Below are 18,579 nucleotides of genomic sequence, written 5' to 3' on the forward strand. Positions count from 1 at the left end.
AGCCACCCGGTTCCAGCCCGCCAGTGGGTTTCTGGAGGCGTGGGGCATCAGTGCAGCTGGCCCGTCTCTCCGGGCGACATCTTCCCGCGCTCCGGCACGCCCTGCTTTAGGTAGGCGTGGGAAGGCAACGAAGCGGCACAGGCCAACTCATAACCACTTCATATCCTTTTACCACATCAGGGAGGTGCCCAAAACGCGATCGCGGCCGCCGTTTCAGGGGAAGCCGGAGGCCGCGCCCGGGGCTGCGACCAGCGCGGCCGCCGCCGGCCTAGGCCGGCCGCCACCTGCAGCGGTGCGCGGGGCAGCCGGGCCGCTCCGGGCAAACCAGCGCCTTCTCCAGTCACACGCTCAGGGACGACGAGCTTAAATTTAAGACTAAACCTCAGCCTAAACCTAAGCCTAGGACTGGATTAGGAGCGGAGCCGCCCGGTCCCCGTCCGCCGCCGCCCCGCCCCCTGCTTCCCTCCGGAAGTGACGTCGGCCGCTGCCATCGCAGCAGCCGGAAGCGCCGTTGGGAGCAGTAAACAACCCCGTCGGAGCCCGCGGCCGCTGCGCTTCCATCTTTGAGGAGCCGGAGCCCGAGCCCGCGCCCGCCGCGGACCATGGGCGGCGTCCTGGGCCTCTGCTCCATGGCGAGCTGGGTAAGGTGGGGGCGGGCGGCGCGGTGGTTCCCTGCCCTTCCTTGTCCGCCGCAGGCCCGGAGCCGGCGGCCGGTGCTGCCCCCCTCGGTTCCTCCCCCGGCCCCGGGCCTCGCCCGGCGCCTCCCCGGGCCTTTGTCTCCCAGGGGCGGGGGCGTCTGTGGCGCTGCCTTCCCGCCTCCTCCAGCGCGGGGAGGCTGGAGGCCCCCTCCCCGCTCCCACCCAGGCTTTCTCCGCCCCTGCTCCTCCGGGACAGGGCTCTCTCCCCGGCAGGCTGGAGGAGGCGGGCCCTGGGGCGCGCCCCCGTGCTGGCTCCCCCCTGTCGGGCTTCTCCGGGAGCCCCCCAGGGATCTGCCGAAGCCGTTTCGGTGGGGCGATGGAGAGCTTCGTAGTTAGTCAGACAGGCCGGCCTGCTGCGCGGCTGCTGGGCACTGCTTAAACCTCGGTACTGTGGGGGAGGCGTTGCTGTGTCCGCTAAAATTCCCCCTCCCCAAATCTGTAAAGGAGTCAAAATCTAATTACACGCTTACGAAGTTCGGCGTTTCTTTCAGGAAAAGTAAAACTTCCATGTTTCCCTGAATCTGATGACTGTATTTAGTTTCTCTTTATTACGGCTTTGTCTTGAGCGGCTCCACCCTTTGTGGCATCTTTGTCTTATCGAGGCATCGTTTTCTCACTGCACAGTAGTCTGTGGTAATGTGTCACCACCATGCTGAGCATCGTCAGGTGATTTTTCTTAACAGGAAACAATTGTTTGAGATGGTTTTAAAACTATTAGCACTACGCGTAAAAACATAGAAGTTGGTAGAGATCCTTTATGGCAGTCCTCTGCTCAGTTGAGGCATTGCTGTCTTGTCCGTGAGTGGTATGTCGTTCCAGATCTAGTCCTTATGTAAATCGACACAATCAGGTGGATTGTGACTCTTTAGACATTTAGGTTAAAAATGCCAGTTGGTTTGTGAAAACCTGAATTTTCCGTACCAAAAATATCGTACCATACTTGGATTAAATGAAATTATGTATGTTTAAACAGGGGTCCACACACACAATTTAATGGTTTAACAAAAGTTAGTGCCAGGTTAATGATTGGACTCGATAATCTTAAAGGTCTTTTCCAACCTAAACGATTCTATGATTCTATGAAAACGTCACATTGATTGAAACTCCTATCTTTTGTGCTATCAATGTATATGAACTCTGGTTCCCCTAGTACAGACTGATATTTAATTAGAGAGGCGATATTTAACTCCTTAATCTCTAGTACAAATTCTATGAAATGATCACAGAAGTGGTAAATCTGTATGAGCTAAGCTTCCAGGCTGATATGCCTGTAAATAAGAGCCTAGAGCACTGATAATATCCTGCTAATGAAGTACTGTCAGTGTTCATTTTGCTTTAATTAACATTTTAAACACTTCTTAATGGATTAGCCAGTTAGGCTTTAATTACTAGCTGAATATAGTTAACTTTAACATTTTTAATTATGGTCAAATACTAAGCAACAGTATAACTATAGGTTTTAATTCAAATACTTGAGTTAATATATGCTGCATTTTCAAGTGCATAAATAGCCTTTCTGATAACTGGATGGTGTTTGTAGTGCATGAAGAATCCCTGTATACTTGCTCTTGATTTTGAGTTTTTGTTTCTGTAAAGAGAAATTCAGTTAATGGTCTTTTAGATAAAATGATTTACATGAGCATGTAATCTTGATTTAAGTCAGATTTACTGTGGGTAACTAACCCCCATCCTTTCCTTTAAAGTGCCCAAACAAATAAGGTGGGGTTTTTTTGTTTTGTTTTGTTTTGTTTTTTCCCCCGATGGCTTTAAAGTGTTCATTTTCTTTCCACGTTTAAAACCACAGCTAATCGGCGCTTAAAGCCTATATGATAGTTCTTATAGGAGAAATCTGTCTGCGCTGGTCTCTAAGTATATGTCAGTATAAGCACCATTTGTGGCTCTGAAAGAGAAACAAACTGTAAGGGTGAGGTGGCAGGGGAGCCAGATGTAGTGGAGTTTGTGCTAGTGCAGACTGTGCCATGGCCAGGAAAATTGCTCCTCTTTTGTCTGGGAAGACGCTGCTGCCAGCGTTGCTTCAGCTGTTTAGCTTCTTTTCGAGGCTGCGTGTTGTACTACGCAGAGCTGCTCTGTGTAACTGACCTCGGCATCTGTCCTCATACTTCTATTTCTTCTGGGGTTTTTTTTTTGTGTGGTGTTACTGCTCGTTGTAGCTCTGCCCTAGTGTGTGCTGATGAGGCAGTGCTTCAGGTCAGTGTTTCTAAGAGCAAAGATGAGCATGTCAGGGATGGGGGGGGGAAGAGCACTGTCATCTCACTGGATGACCTAGATTGGTCAGGCAGTGCCGTTTTCACTCTGCTGGGTCTTGCCTCTATTGCACTGTTCTCTGAAATAGCTCAGCTGCTGTTTTGCTCACTTGAAAACTCTCTTACCAAGGCAAAGATCTTGATTGAATCGGTTCCTTTAAGCATGAGTAGGGATGATGTAGCTAAAACCTGACTAGGCCCAGCAGGGGGGGCTTAGTGTTTTTGTAACTACTTAATTCAGTATATAATCATTTAGTCATTATCCCAGTAAGAAGATTATCTTTGATATTAAAAAATTGTTCTGTGTGCATCAGGGGCAGTAACACTTGAGTTTCAGTGGTTTTGTGGGGTTTTCTCTCTCCTGCAGTATTCATGTTGTTATGTGTTCCTCCTGCAATTTCCCCTGTCCTAGAGAAAGAAGTGACTGGTTTAGCAGGCATGAATTAACGTGTCTGCCCAGCTGGCTGCTCCCAGAATAGGTGTGTGGGTCATCTCTTCTTATTTTGCCTCAGTGAACACCACTAAGCTGCTTATTTTTCTCAAAAATGTGCAGGCATGTGAGTGGGTTGGTAGGTCCAAAAGTTACTGGATGGCAATAGGTTTATGCAGTTGCGACTTAGTAGCTGTTGTCCGAGCTTCGTTAGGAAAGCAAGCTCAAAACTAATTGCAGGGTAACTCTTTGTCTGCATCTCCAACTAAGCTGGACTTCACCTGGGGAGTTTAATATTAAACTTTGATCTGTGTAGTAGTATCTTACTGTTTGTACTGTAGTGTTTTTGTTGGTTTTTTTTTTTTTTTTTTTTTTTTTTTTTTTTTTTTGTAGGAGGCATGCTCTGAATTTAGGAAGACAGTGACACAAACTGTCCTTGTCTCCTCTGCTGATAAACTCAATTCCACGGGCCAAATGTTCTTTGCTCTCTGTTGTTTTAAAGTCTGTTACTTGCTAGTAGTGTTTTTGCCAATAGCACAATAATATTATTTTATTGGAATGGTATATATTTTATTCTATCTTGCTAAAAGAAAGAGGGACTTGGACTGTAGTGTGATTCCTTGTGGAAGTGGCCAGCTTGTATAAATAGCATCAATAGGTCTCTTGTTCAGTAATGTGCATGATCACAGCTTGTAAGGATGAGCTGTTTGGGAGCAAAATGTTTTAAAAGCTGGTGTTGGAGTTCAGACACTTAAATGAGGTATATTGCCTCATTTGAGGCACAGTGTTTCCCAGTGAGGGGAAGACAAGTCATCTTTATTTCAGCCACTGCAAGCCTGCCCTATCTCTAGAAACGTGCATTCCTCTGTGTTCCCCTTGATGCACTCAGGAGGAAGCTGCTTGAATTACTTAGGTATTTAACAAGCAATTTAACACCGGGATTCTCCAGAGGAGTGACTTTTATGCCAGACGGTCCTTGCACCAAATTTTCTGCAGCAGATGAGCCGAGGCTTGTATTCTACTCTGCCAAATTCAACCTTTTATTCAACAGTATCTTTAAAAATATTAATGCAGATAGAATTAGTTCAAGAAAGTAGTTTTTTTGAACAGAGAATAGAAGTATTCTTCACTAGAAAGGTTATTTGTGTGTGTGGAGGAAATAGTGTGATACATTAGTACTATAAAATCCTGATGCATCCTAGGCCAATATTTGCCATACATTTCCTGCTTACTAAGCGTAGATGCCCCGAATGTAGTTGCTTGCAGTCGTAGAACAGCCTTGAAGGGTCATCTGCTCCAACCTTTCGTGGGGAAAGGGAGCTGTGATGAGATGATCTAGCACCCTGTCCAGTTGCGTCTTGATAACCTCCAGTGACGAGGACGCTACTACGTCCCTGGGGAGGTTGTTGCAGTGACTGGTTGTTCTCACTGTAAAAAATGTCTTCCTTATATCGAGATGAAACATCTCCTGGAATCAACACCTTCATACTCCTTGTGCTATAATGATGGTGGAGGAGGAGGTGAAAAAGGACAATACAATATCTTTTACATACTGAAGTAGTTACAATGAGAATCTACCTAGTTTCACTTTTTTAGCAAGACAAATGTAATAATAAAGTTTACTAGTTTAAAAATGGTTCTATAGCATAGTGGAGTGAAAATTCTTGGCTCCTCCCTCCTTGTGAGGGAACACAAGTACAAAAAGAATACAAGGAAATTATTTACAAGAGCTAGTGCGTGGGTCTGGTTGAACCTGCAAGAACAGATAATCTGAGCCTTTTCCTGAGGGCTTCTCAGGAGGCTGCCAGGGAGTGTTGTGGCAGGCTGTCTGCTCTTCCCTGCGAGCCCTGAGGCCTTCCTGGTAGCGGCAGACTGCCGGCATTTTTGTTTGTCATATGACTAAACTTTTAACAACTCTGACACATGCCGGTCATACCAGATGATTGACATGCGCTGGTCACGTGGCCGTGTAACTAGTCATGTTCATATGTGACTGACTGGGTGTCTTTCATGCGGTGATTAACTCCTCTGGCTTTTGTCACGCTGTGGAGGTGTCGCTGCATGTGTGCTGGGGCACAAGCTGGGTTTTACTGCCCTACAAGCTAAGTTAACTGCTCACTGGGATTTCCCATGTCTTCTAGGCAAAATAATTTATTTGTAAATTAAAAAACAAAACAAAAAAATTTGATTTGTACCTTTCCTCTTCTGGCTTATGTTTACTTGTGGAACCTTGCCCTTCTTTTGCTTCCTGAATTATCACTCGGCAAGTTGCAGAAAATTGCAAACGGGTGAAGTATGTTACCTGCTCCCCCCGCCCTGGTGAAATAGCACTGGTGAAACAGCTCCCTTTCCTTCTTCCCACAGTTTTCTGTTTAAGACTTAAATCCAGGTAAATGTTGTCCTATTTTTTCCCCTCGTAGTATTACAACGGTACAGCATTCCTATCCACTTCTGCTGTTGATATTTGGTAGCAATGATAATATGTGTCCTGTGTGTTTGCTTTGTTCTTGCAGTTTGCAACTTTTACATTGCCTAAGTTAATTTTGCCAGCTAGCAGAATTATGTGATATGTGAGTAGCTGCTAAATACATAATAATTTGCAACGTAAGCTTTAGGCTATTTTATCTATTGTTTGTGGTCCGGTAATGTTTATGGCCCCAGTGAGGATTGTGGCCCAACTCTGCTAGATGCTGAAAGTGTACCTAGATGGCAGTTGTGCTCAATTTTTTTTTGTCTGTGGTGTATTTGTTTCATCTCTGCAGCTGTGGAAGGGAGGATGTAGTTGTTAGCTAAAAGCAATCCTTACATCTCATTTAGCTGAAATGAAATAAAATCCAAGAGAACAAATGAGCCTGAATCCAGTCTTTTATTTCCTCTGAATGCATAAATGATTACTTTTGACATAGCGTTAATTTCACTGTATAGTGGTGCATTAGGAAGTGCTGCCAAGATTGTTAGGGGGCTCTGTGATATGTCGCAGCGACTTAGTCTACACTAGTAATGAGATGCATAGGATGAGTCATTTTCCATCATAACTTCTGATGATCTACACAACCTGATTAAATATTGAAATCTAGCAATGCAAAACTTCTTTAAAGGATTTGTTTTATGTTCTGTCTCTCTGTCAGATACCATGCTTATGTGGAAGTGCCCCGTGCCTGCTCTGCCGATGCTGCCCCAGTGGAAACAACTCCACCATAACTCGGCTGATTTATGCATTCTTTTTACTTCTTGGCGTGAGCGTTGCCTGTGTGATGTTAATACCAGGCATGGAAGAGCAGCTGAAGAAGGTCAGGTTGCTTCTTTGCTAACATGTTTGGTAGAACAAATGTCACAGATAATTGTAAATGACGTCTTGAAAGCATGGGCTTTATCTGGAAATACGTAATTGTGCTGCCACCTGTGCTTCACAGTCACCATTAATTTGATTGTAGATCAAATAAACAAAGAACTGGTGGGACAATCACTGCATAGATAAAAAGCACTATTTAGAAATAAAGTTGCACCTCTTCTTTAACAGCTCAGAGCAGAAAAAAATAAAATCTTATATCAAACAAGAAAACGTAATTTATATATGGGGGGTTTTAAACTATATATTATTGAGGGGCTTGTATTTGTGCCACTTGATTGATTTTGATTGCTGTTAATAAAAGAAAAAATAACCACAATCTAAGATGTCTTCTAGTTGCATTTTGTTGTACTAGTTAAAATTCTATTTTAAAGTCTGCAAATGCATAACAAAATGTTTTTCACTAATGACAGTAGCATACTTTTCACTAAGGAAATTAGGAAGTGCTTATAGGATTTTATAGTTTATTAGCTATATGAAGATACAATAGTGCATGTAAAATTAGAGAGTGATAATTTGAGTTATGGGAGAGCTTATAGGTTCACTGAACTTGGGTTGCATGTGCTTTGGTTTTGTTAGTCTTCGTTTTGCTGTCTTTAATTTTTTTCTAGTAGATAGTAACTTCTGTTAGGCATGCTTTTGATTTTCTTCCCCCCCAATGACTCATCTGTAAAGTTTATTTCAGAGTGGTATAGTAACCACATTAGAGCTTCAGTGAGAGCTATGTTAGTCACCTAGAAAAGAAAATTACAGCCTTCTGGAGTATGATTTGACTTCAGAAAGATGTTGCTCATGTGACTGGAAGGGATATTCTCAGCTGTTTTCATATGGAAATTACAGATACTTCTAATTATGTTACTTTTTGGGGGGAGGCTGTTTCTGTTCTAAAGAGTTGTAAGCAGGGTACCTTCTCCGAGGTATGTCAGGAACCTGGTAGTAACTGTCAAGTCAAATTTACCAAATCCTAGATCTTTTATTTATCTCCTGATTCAGATCGACAAGTGAAAACTACATTTCTTTGAGAAGTTCTGAAATTTCTAATAACAAAAAATCCCCTACTGTTAATAAGATTTATTTTTGTTTTTTGTTTAGAATTTGCCTATGTGGGATTTTTTTTTCCTTGAATGTGTTTAACATTCTCGTCGGACTGTAACTAACAATAAAGCCCTTCAGTATCATATTTTCTAGAAAAGTTAATAGTTGCATAATGTTACAATATTAATGAATTGTGTATTAATAAATTGCTAATATGCATTTACTCACAGGAGGCCTTTTACAGATCACTGAAGTATCTTGTGTTTATCACAGATTCCTGGATTTTGTGATGGAGGGATGGGAACAACTATTCCTGGAGTGCACGGCCACGTGAATTGCGATGTACTAGTTGGTTACAAAGCCGTGTACCGTGTGTGCTTTGGTATGGCCATGTTCTTCCTTCTCTTCTCCTTATTGATGATCAAAGTGAAGAGCAGCAACGACCCAAGAGCGGCGGTGCACAATGGGTAAGATACAGAAATGAGAACCGAAATGGGCGGTGTGGCGTGTGTATGAGATACAGCTACTGTGAAAATAAAGCCTGTGGCTGAGCGTGCTGGTCAAATTTACTGTTCCACAAACAATGAATTTCATAGTATCTGGAGGAGTGTTGTTGCAGTAGAGGGCCTTCAAAGTTATTAGAGTTCTTAGCCATGGCAGATTAATTTTTGTAAGAGGAAAAGATACACGTGACTGTCACTTTTCAGTGAGCCTGAACTATGACAATGGATAATCTGTCCAGAGATTTCCCGAGATGAGGGATTCTGCTTTTGTCCAAAGATGACAAAATTCAGAGATGGATAATGGTACTAAGTTTCATTCCACTGAGATTTTTTCAGCAAATAGAAAGATTAAAAAGCCTCATCTGTCCTCTAGGAATTACGTTCCTCTTAACTTTGACGTCTGTAAGGGCTTGCTGTTTTCTCAACAGTTTTATTTTAAAGATGATAACAGTTATATCTCTCTATATAGGTCTATAACGTATCTCTTCCCCCTCTGCTATCTTTTCTTCAGTCTCCCCTCTGCTTAAAGAAGGGTTATGTATGTAGTAAAGTGAGTTACGTATTTAGTTTCTGAGCTTCCCAGTAAATTTTTCTTTTCTATTTCATTATAGTTAGGATTATCAGGTGGAAGATAATAGTGGAATTTCAGCTTGCGGGTTGACACTAGTGGTAGTTTTCATCCAGGCTCAGCCTATGCGTAATGTAGCTTCTGGAACCAAGGAAGCGTAAATGTTTATAATAGGGCATGGCACTAAAAAGCATAAAACCATTTATGGTGCCCAGTCTTGGTGGTCACAGTGATTGCTTAGACTACTACTTTTTCAAGATGGTTATATTTAACAGAAGCTATGATCAGATAAACCATAAAAATGAAGAAGCAATTTTATTTTCTATTCAATATAATAAGATGAAACATTTCTAGCATAAAATGAGAAAAAACTTCAAATTATTTCTGTAGGGGAAAAGAAAATAATTAAGACTGAGCAGAATATTGCTTTGTTTACTTCTCTTGTTTGTTTTGGTGTAAAGAAAAAGAGTCTGGGTGCAGTATTAAGATGTGTTAGCAGCAGTAACTCAGTTCAGCCTTTCCCTCCGCCATGCTTTGTTCAGGAGAGCGTACTTGTTACAAGCAAGAAGAAAATGGTTCAGGTACATTCTATATCAACAATTTGTGGGTTTTTTTTTACAATAAAAGACACCTTTTACATGATGTAGAATCTTTTTACCTAAAACCACTTCTTCAGGGTTTGGGATCTTCAAATTTTGGTGCTATTTATGCAGCCCATAGCAGTTTACTCTTCTTAGCCAACGTAGTGTCAGCACTAGGATAAACGTAAAAATGATACTCATTAACTGTTACTGGTAAAATATTTAATAGTGTTACTTCCAACACTTCTGTAATAACTAGTTGCTTCGATAGTATGCATTACAGGTAGCTTTATGAAAACCATAGCTTTTGATTTTTGAAATTCTATCTACCTTCAGTAATACTTTGCAATGTCATCTTTCTATCAGTGATTTGAAATAATCAGGATATTGTTTTCCCATGTATGTGTACTAACTTTTTCATATTTGCGTGCAAGTTAAGCCTATAATGTGGTCCAGTGCCAATGTTACCTTCTTTGCTTTTCTAACAGCAGTCAGAACGATTTCTTGCCTCAGGTTAATAATGATAATAATAGCAAAAATCAGTTCTAATGTATTCACAGGATTGTTGCTGGCTTGCACAGAACGCGTAGCGACTGTAGGTGTTATTTCAGATGAGTATTGTTTTCGGCTCTCATGAACATTGTGTGGGTAGAGTGTTAAGGTCCCTTAGTCTGGAGTTAGAGATGACATTTATATGAACTTGAACCTGTTCTTATTTCTATAATTGAGAATGACATTGATTTAAAAAAAAAAAAAAAAAATTCCACATGTGGATTCAAAAACTAGTTTTAGGGGGGTATGTATTACACCGTAAATGTTATAAGTTAATTCAGCTTTCAAACTGGCTTTAGTCACTTCTTGTTATCACAGTGAATTAGTCTGTTTTTCCCATATTCTGCACTTCTGTCATCTCACGTAGTTCCTCTCCACACAATTGGAATTTATTCCTCTGGTCACCATCACTGGATTCTAACAGCCAGAAGAAGAGATTAAACTTGTTCAAAGTAAGGGAAAAATGGGAAGGAATAGAAAACTTGAATACTGTGCAAATGTTTGACATCGTGGGGGTGTGGTACATGTCTTTGTGCTATATTCAGTTTTGAAGTACGTGTAGATGCTGCTGTGCCTATATTTGGAGCTGCCTGTCACTGTGATCAGAAAAAATAGTCTTTACGTTCTTACAGTTTTGTTGGCATAACTTTTTGATTTGAAGTTCCCTATGCGGGGTATATTTGTACACAGCCTGTAGTTGGGGTGAGTTTTGTGAATCTTCGATGGAAGATACTTCCTTGTCTGCTTTCTAGGAAACATCTGATCTGTTTTGTTTGTCCATGAGCACATGACTTTTACTGGGAAAAAAAAATCCAGTGCTACTGCACTGGAACAAGGACTGAGAATATGATTGTGTCCTTTCTGTGAAGGCTAAATCCTTTGCTTTTGTTGTGATAAATCCTCATCAGATGTAGGCCTGAAGTTAGGTGGGAAGAATCCAGGCTTTTGTACATCTCTCTCTTGTAGGAAATGAATTGAAACTGGTAGGGAACTCCAGCATAATGTTTTCTGTCATTGTAGGCACCAACCAGATCTCCTACCTTTTTGGTTTTGATGTTAAAAATGGGTAGGGATTTTTTTTTTAACCCATTTTTTTGATATGCAGGCAATTCAATAATCTCACTGCTCTAGTTAAAAAACCTTCATAATAAAAAAACCTCAACAACCTCACAATTATATTCCACCCTGGCTTCATTTGTAATACATGAGTGAGATATCTCTGGGACATGTGTCAAACTCTGTGTCAGTCTAGCGCAGTTTAAGCATGATTTTCTGGAGAACAGAAATCTTGGGCAGATAAAATAAGGTTTTTATTCTATTTCAAAAGAAGGGAGCGAATGAGTGCATTAAAAAACAACTCTTAAGGTTGTGCATTTTGTGTACTTTCAAATTTTTGTGAATTAGATCAGACTTCAGCAGTTGCCTGACTATTTTTTTTTTTTTTTTTTAATTTCCCTTTAGGTTCTGGTTCTTTAAATTTGCAACAGCACTTGCAATTAGTGTTGGAGCTTTCTTCATACCAGAGGGACCATTTACAACTGGTAAGGGAATATTGTCTTCCACTGTGTCATGGTGCAATCATAATTGGTTTTAAACCAAAACTAAGTGCATGCTGGTGTCTTATAGTTTTAATTGTAGCTGTGTAACTATAGCACTTTTCTGTGTTTGGGGACATTAAGATAGAGTGGTAAATTATCTATGGTTCTGAAGTAGTTTTGTTTTATTTCTCTTTTAGTGTGGTTTTATGTAGGTATGGCTGGAGCATTCTGCTTTATTCTTATTCAGCTGGTCTTGCTTATTGACTTCGCCCACTCCTGGAATGAATCTTGGGTTGAAAAAATGGAGGAAGGAAACTCAAGATGCTGGTATGCAGGTAAAGGACTGGACTACAGTCAAGTTTTAAATTTCATTGGGCATTATGTTAAATAAATTATTCACCGAGTAGTGCATTTTACCAGAGTGCAGAAGGGCTACTTCGTGCGTAAGTATCATTTTCTCAGATTGTGTAGTTCAGCTCCGTTGTCTTGCTGTCCTTTTGATGTCAAGTTAAATAAGGAGAGGGCAGGGAGGGGGGCGGCAGCCTCTGAGCAATAATATCTAATCCCTGGGCGCAAGGCATCAGTTTATAATAGTAGAGAAGTGGCAATTGTAGGTTTTTGGGTTTTTTTTCCAGCCACAGATTTTGTTGCACCTTAGCGCTGATTAAAAATGAACTAGGCTGTTACTGCTTCGTGTTGAGCATAAGCATCTCAAATAATTGTTTTTGGTTTCTATCTGCTGGTCACTCATTCTTTGAAGGTATACACTGAGTGAAAGCCCAAGATAGCGAAGCAGAGTACAACTCATATCACTGGAGAAATGATACGTTAATTTTAATAAAGCGTTTCAGATGTGACAATTTAGGTGTTTCAATAGACAGCACAGCCTGTCTTCGTGCAATGATCACTCTTTAAGATGGAATTTGGAAAAAAGATTTTTGGGGTTTTTTTTGCTTTTATTGGAGAAGTAGTTCTTCAGTTTCTTTTTTAAGCTTTTAGCCAAAGTATATGTAATATAACTGTATTCCTTCATACTTGCTCTTCTTGGTTGCTGTTAGAGCACTGGAGGATCAAGTATGGCTTCAGGCTTCCCATTTATTGTGTTCTTTCTTTTTAACACCTCAGAGTATTGAGAAGAACTTATTTCCTTTACATTTCAGTGCCCAGGGCTGCTCTCTAATTGTCATTATATACTGTATCCCAAACCTGCTAATCATGCATTATTATTTCAGTTTTAATACTCTCCATTATTAACCAGTTTAACTCTGTTTTTGTCTCTTTTCACAGCTCTGCTGTCAGCTACAGCTGTCAATTATCTGCTGTCTCTAGTAGCTATTGTCTTGTTTTATGTTTATTACACTCATCCAGAAGGTTGTTCTGAAAACAAGACGTTCATCAGTGTTAATATGCTGCTGTGTATTGGTGCTTCTGTAATGTCAATTCTGCCGAAGATTCAGGTATAGTTTTAATTCTGTTACCTTTTTAGGGTTTTTTGTGTTATCAGTCCCAGAAACCTATAATATAATTGTGCCTGAGACCTTTAATTGCCTAACTTTGCTGTTTCATGACTACTTTGTATAGGAATCTCAGCCAAGATCTGGTTTGCTGCAGTCTTCTGTGATCACAATTTATACAATGTATTTGACTTGGTCAGCCATGACCAATGAACCAGGTAAGTGTAGTAGCAGTATCTGACTTTTTGGGTAACCAGTTCAGCAGTAACTGGTACCTTCACCTTTTTGCAAGGCTGTATTAGAATGGGGTACTATAACGCAAGCAAGTTAGAGGCAGGACTCGGTAGTCTGTGTTCTTTCTCCCCACTCCAACTTTCTGTAATAATACTGAATAAATAGTTCTTCCAAAGATAATGTCTTTTTCAATTGCTCTTATGTTTATCGTGTGGAAGAATTTCTACCTATTATTGGTAGGATCGCAGTATTCTAAAGCTTAGACTTTGCAGATTACCAGAACTCTTACAAGGTGTCTGGAAGATTCACCTCGCTACCAAGTTTCAGGTTTCTTACCTGGTGACCGAGATGCTACTGATTATATTTTTCCGAACTGAGGATTTTAAAAAAATTTATTAATAAATGTTTTCAGTGTTTCTTGTGTCTGAAAACAGCTGAGCATCTCAAAAAAAAAAAAAAATCAATTCAGAAGTTCTGGTGATTAAAATAAACTGCCAAATATTGATTTTGGTGTTTTTAATTGGGTCTCTGGCCCTTTTACCTTAATTATGGACAATCTTCTGTGTAACAGCATACGTATGAGTCATATCTAATTCCTGCAGTAATTATGGGAAATAAGATTGTCTGCTACTTTCAGCTGTTTAATCTGTGTTATCTGTGGATGCTGTGGGTTGGGAAGTGTTGATAATACGAAACTGACTTTGTAGCGTTCTTTTCCAACTCTGAGATGACTCTGGTACCCCACCTACAGAGTATATGTTTGTCAAACTTTTTTTCTAGCAGTAGAATTTCTAAAGCTTAATATGCAGAGCATTTTTGTTTTGTTGCATCTAATTATATGAGATGGAACAGTAAAGCTGTTGATGCGTATCTTATATAAGTTTAAAATCCTTTTATCTGCTCAAAGGGATAGATTTTTATGCCACGTACTGTCATTTGCCTGCTTTAGAGAGACTTAATAGGCTAAAATTAGATTCAAAACTTTTTTACTTCAAGACTGTTATAGTCACAAAGTTCCTTTCTGTGGAAATGTACTATTAAATATTGGTTCTGTTCTTGTAAGTTCTAATGTAATTTCCCCCACAGACAGGCGCTGTAACCCAAGTTTGCTGAGCATCATTGGTTACAACAGCACCACCATTCCAACCCAAGGTCAGGTAGTTCAGTGGTGGGATGCACAAGGAATTGTAGGACTGGTTTTGTTTTTGCTGTGTGTTCTCTATTCAAGGTAAGATTCCTTTAAAAAAAATTCCTATTGACGTGTATTACTTCTCATTGTCAGATACTAAATTTGTATTTATTTGGGTAACTGTACTGTGCCCTTTCCTGTCAAATACAGCATCCGAACATCCAACAACAGCCAAGTTAACAAGCTGATGCTGACCAGTGATGAGTCAACACTGATAGAGGATGGAATGCCCAGGAGTGACGGCTCCCTTGAGGATGGAGATGATGTTCACCGAGCCATAGATAACGAGAGGGATGGAGTTACTTACAGTTACTCCTTCTTTCATTTCATGCTTTTCCTGGCATCACTGTATATCATGATGACGCTTACCAACTGGTACAGGTATTTACGTTTGATAATATACGGTGCTAATAATGAGCATACAAGATGCTATCTTTTGCTGGACAAGGAGGCATAAGTTGTGTGCTGTGAGGAATGTAGGTCTTGAAGGGGACTTCTCAAGGGAAGTATACTGTTTGATCTATATTAAATGAGTTGTATTTGAAAATTGGAGTAGCCAATCTTGTTCACAAGTGCCTGTCATGTTTTCTAGGTTAATTCTCATGATTTACAAGACTGCTGAAGTATGTCCTGCTGAAGTGAACAGGATGGAGTCTTAAATTCTATAACAACTAAAAATAAGTAAACACCAGGCCCATGTTTTGTACAGAGAGCTGGAAAAAGGAGAGATAGGATGTGTTATATCAGCAGGTTGAGGGAGAGGTGATCCTTCCCCTCTACATGGCACTGGAGAGGCCACACCTGGAGTGCTGAGTCCAGTTCTGGGCTCCCCAGTACAAGAGAGACATGGACGTACTGGAGAGAGTCCAGCGAAGGGCTGCAAAGATGATGAAGGGACTGGAGCAGCTGTCACGTGAGGAGAGGCTGAGAGAGCTGGGACTGCTCAGCCTGGAGCAAAGGAGGCTCAGGGGAAACTTACCAGGGTGCACAAATACCTGAAGGGAGGGTGCAAAGAGGATGGAGCCAGGCTCTTTTCCGTGGTGCCCAGTGACAGGACCAGAGGCAGTCGGCACAAACTGAAACACAGGGGGTTCCCTCTGAGCATCAGGAAACACTTTTTCATTGAAAGGGTGACCAAGCACTGGCACAGGTTGCCCCTGGGAAGGTTTTGGAGTATCCATCCTTGGAGATACTCGGAAGCCATCTGGGCATAGTCCTGGTTAGCTGGCTGTAGGTGGCCTTGCTTGAGCAGGGGCGTTGGACCAGGTGACCTTCAGAGGTCCCTTCCAACCTCAGCCATTCTGTGAGGGGGCCTGGTGGAAGCAAATTAGGTTGTCTGCTCCCTGAAAAAATCCTCACAATAAAATAGTCCTCCTATGCGTGAATTGTTATGTTAACAGCTTGAGCAGATGTTCTTCAGAATTTATAAATTATGGTCTCTAATAATTTGTTAAGGGACAACTTCTATCAAAATAGCAACACTAGAAAGGTGTTTCCTTCAAAAGTACCTCTTAATAGATAGTCCTGCTGTGGATTTAATTTGTGGCCCTGCTTGGGTCAACGTGACATCAAGATTATGAATTCTTCTAGGGGTTGTCTTTTGGCAAGGTAAAATGCGTTATTTGTATCTATAAATGCTATCCATTTCCTGCCTTTCCACAGATTTGCTTAGAGATTCCTCGTAATTTCTGCTTCTTGACAGCTTCTCTTACTAAATCTTTTTTGGGCCGCTGTTGCTTTCCACCTTCCTGTGACACCAGCTTACAAATGGTGTTCTTGTAGAGAGTGGTGTGAACTGCCGGGAAGAAGGGTAGAGATGTCCTTCGAGGTGTGGAGCTGCAGTGAAAACGATCTACTGTGAAAACAGTGTTGAAGAGTGGCTTACTACCCAAGTATGTCATATTGAAACAAAAATTGCAAGTTATCTCTTTTTCTTTTCCTTCTTTCACAGTCCGGATTCTTCTTACGAGACAATGACCAGCAAATGGCCGTCTGTCTGGGTGAAGATATCTTCCAGCTGGATTGGCATCGTGCTGTACGTGTGGACTCTGGTTGCTCCGCTGGTTCTTACAAACCGTGACTTTGACTAAGCTGTGCTGCTCTCTAGGGAGATTGTGCTAGCTTCACCCTGTCTTTGAAACAAACAGTATTCCAGATAATAGCGCAGTTGTAAATAGGTGTGCGTGTGCTATCCCTGTAGTATACCCTGCTTTATGCTGCATGATTACCTTGAATCATGTCTTTTGTCATTTCACTAAATGACTTTTTCTAGCTGAGCTCAGTGACGATTGCTGTAATGATGGTTTTCGTAGGATTACTCCTTGACTGAGTGCTTCGGGAGCATTAGATGCAAGATCAAGACCTTTTGGAAGTAGGGTTTTTTTCCCCTCAGTTGCATTAAATAGTTGTAGGAAAAAAGGTGCAAGTGTTAATTAGGGTAACAAACTGGTATTAGATCAGGCTTTGCAAGCAAAGGAGGGGCTGCCTTTGATCCCTGTTGCCTTGGTTCCACAGTAAGTCTTGAGTAAGCACTGTTCGACTCAAAGCTGCGCAGGGTGGAGTTTACCGGACACCTCGCAGCGCTTTGGCGCGAACAGCCCGACCTTTTCCCGCACCGAGGGCGGCGACGCCTTTAGCACAGATGGTAAATGGGGAAACCTGCACCTGGAGCTGCCGAGGGGCTGCTGCCCGCCTCGGGGCTGGGGGTCCCCTGTGTCCCGTGGCAGACGGGGGACAGACGCCCTGGTATCGGATGCTCAGAAGCATGTTTTTAAGGCACCTGTTTACAATGTGCATCTATGTATTATTGGGTTTTTTAAAGTAGTGTAAATGGGATAGCCGTGCTGTAATTTATTGCTGTTTTGTGTGCCACTTTCTTTCTTGGCTAAGCTACAATCACAGAGTTTGCAAGGAGCTGAGTGGTGAACACTGTGTAAGCCCTTTAGAGGAATTTCTTGAATATTGTGGGTAAAAAAAAGACGTGGAGGAAAAGGAGCACTGAAATTACAGAAGCTAAAGGAGGCTTGCATTAACTGAGGCTTCAACAAAAGTGTTTCTTCATACATTTGGGGCTTTACATTTTGAAATCTTTCAATGTATTAGGTATTTTGCTTGTTGTCCATTGCCAGAGATGGACTTGAGCCTAGAAAGTTTAAATCTAGGCATGGGGTAAGATATTAATCTGTTTGATTAAAATACTGTATAGTTCCTGTGCGATTATGAAATCTGAAATGCTTTTGTGCTTGCTGCTTTGTAACTGAAGTACGTAAGCCGCGTTATTTATAGCTCTCTGTTACTTGCTACGAGGGGAGCCTAGAGCAGCCTGCCTGGGGGTGACCCTGGAGCCCCCGGCAGAGGCGGTGCCGATCCGATCCGTTCCCGGGTGTTTATACTGGTACTTCCCCTTCCTGATCGTCCTCTAAGCTTTTCTTTTAATTCTGCACCTAAACGCTGACTGTTACTGCAGAAGTCTGACGTCAGTCAAACTTGAGATGGCAACGGAAGGATTACTAACGGCTTGTAATAATTTGGAATATGTTGTTACCTTATTAATAAATAAATTTGGATGAAGACGTCTGATGACTTTTGATGTCTCATACTACTGCCCGAAGCGGATCGCATAGGGTTTTATGTTGTATTCTCACCGTCTGTTCCTGGGACGCTGTACAGCAGGTGCCAGCGGAGAAGCAGCGGCCGGCAGCGCGGCGGGGCGCGCCTGCGCGGGGGCGAGTCGAGTTCCTGGCTCCTGGGGAGCTCACGCGTAGCCCCTGGGGAGGTTTTCCGACGGTTCTGCTCTCTGTGCCTTTGCATCCCTCTCTCTGAAAACACGAACGTGCCTCGCGCTTGTAATGGCACTCCTGCTCCAACTGCTGCCGCGCTGTATTGCGCCTGTGTTTGGTAAGTTTGGGTAAAACACCTGAACGCCGGTTTTAGTACAGCAGTTCCCGAGTCCTGGAACAAGCAACGAGTCGCTGCATGAGGACGATGAGCAGAGAGCTGTGCCTGTGGCTTCAGCTCCTCGTACAAGTGGCTGGACTATCCTTTAAAAAAAAAAAGGGGGGGGGGGGGGGGAGGGAATTGCGTGCAGTGCCAGAGTTGTGGGAGGTGTTTTGGCTGTTGGATGTAAAAAGTTACTAAAATCCAGTTTCTCCCTTCACTGGAACACCTTACATCAAAGCTCCCTC

The 18,579-nt window shown here is 41.9% G+C and overlaps 1 protein-coding gene across 1 annotated transcript; it reads left to right on the forward strand.

Annotated features, from left to right (window-relative positions):
- The first annotated feature begins 482 nt into the window (after positions 1-482).
- Positions 483-17,970, forward strand: SERINC1 (serine incorporator 1). Its single transcript, XM_082307449.1, has 10 exons — positions 483-641; positions 6,521-6,682; positions 8,050-8,243; positions 11,442-11,521; positions 11,716-11,853; positions 12,806-12,975; positions 13,100-13,190; positions 14,293-14,434; positions 14,546-14,776; positions 16,347-17,970. Exons 1-10 carry the CDS (start codon positions 603-605, stop codon positions 16,483-16,485), a joined length of 1,386 nt encoding a protein of 461 aa, XP_082163575.1. The 5' UTR covers positions 483-602; the 3' UTR covers positions 16,486-17,970.
- Positions 17,971-18,579: the final 609 nt, after the last annotated feature.

The sequence above is a fragment of the Platalea leucorodia genome, assembly GCF_965183815.1.
Source record: "Platalea leucorodia genome assembly, chromosome: 3".
NCBI classification, from domain to species: domain Eukaryota; kingdom Metazoa; phylum Chordata; class Aves; order Pelecaniformes; family Threskiornithidae; genus Platalea; species Platalea leucorodia.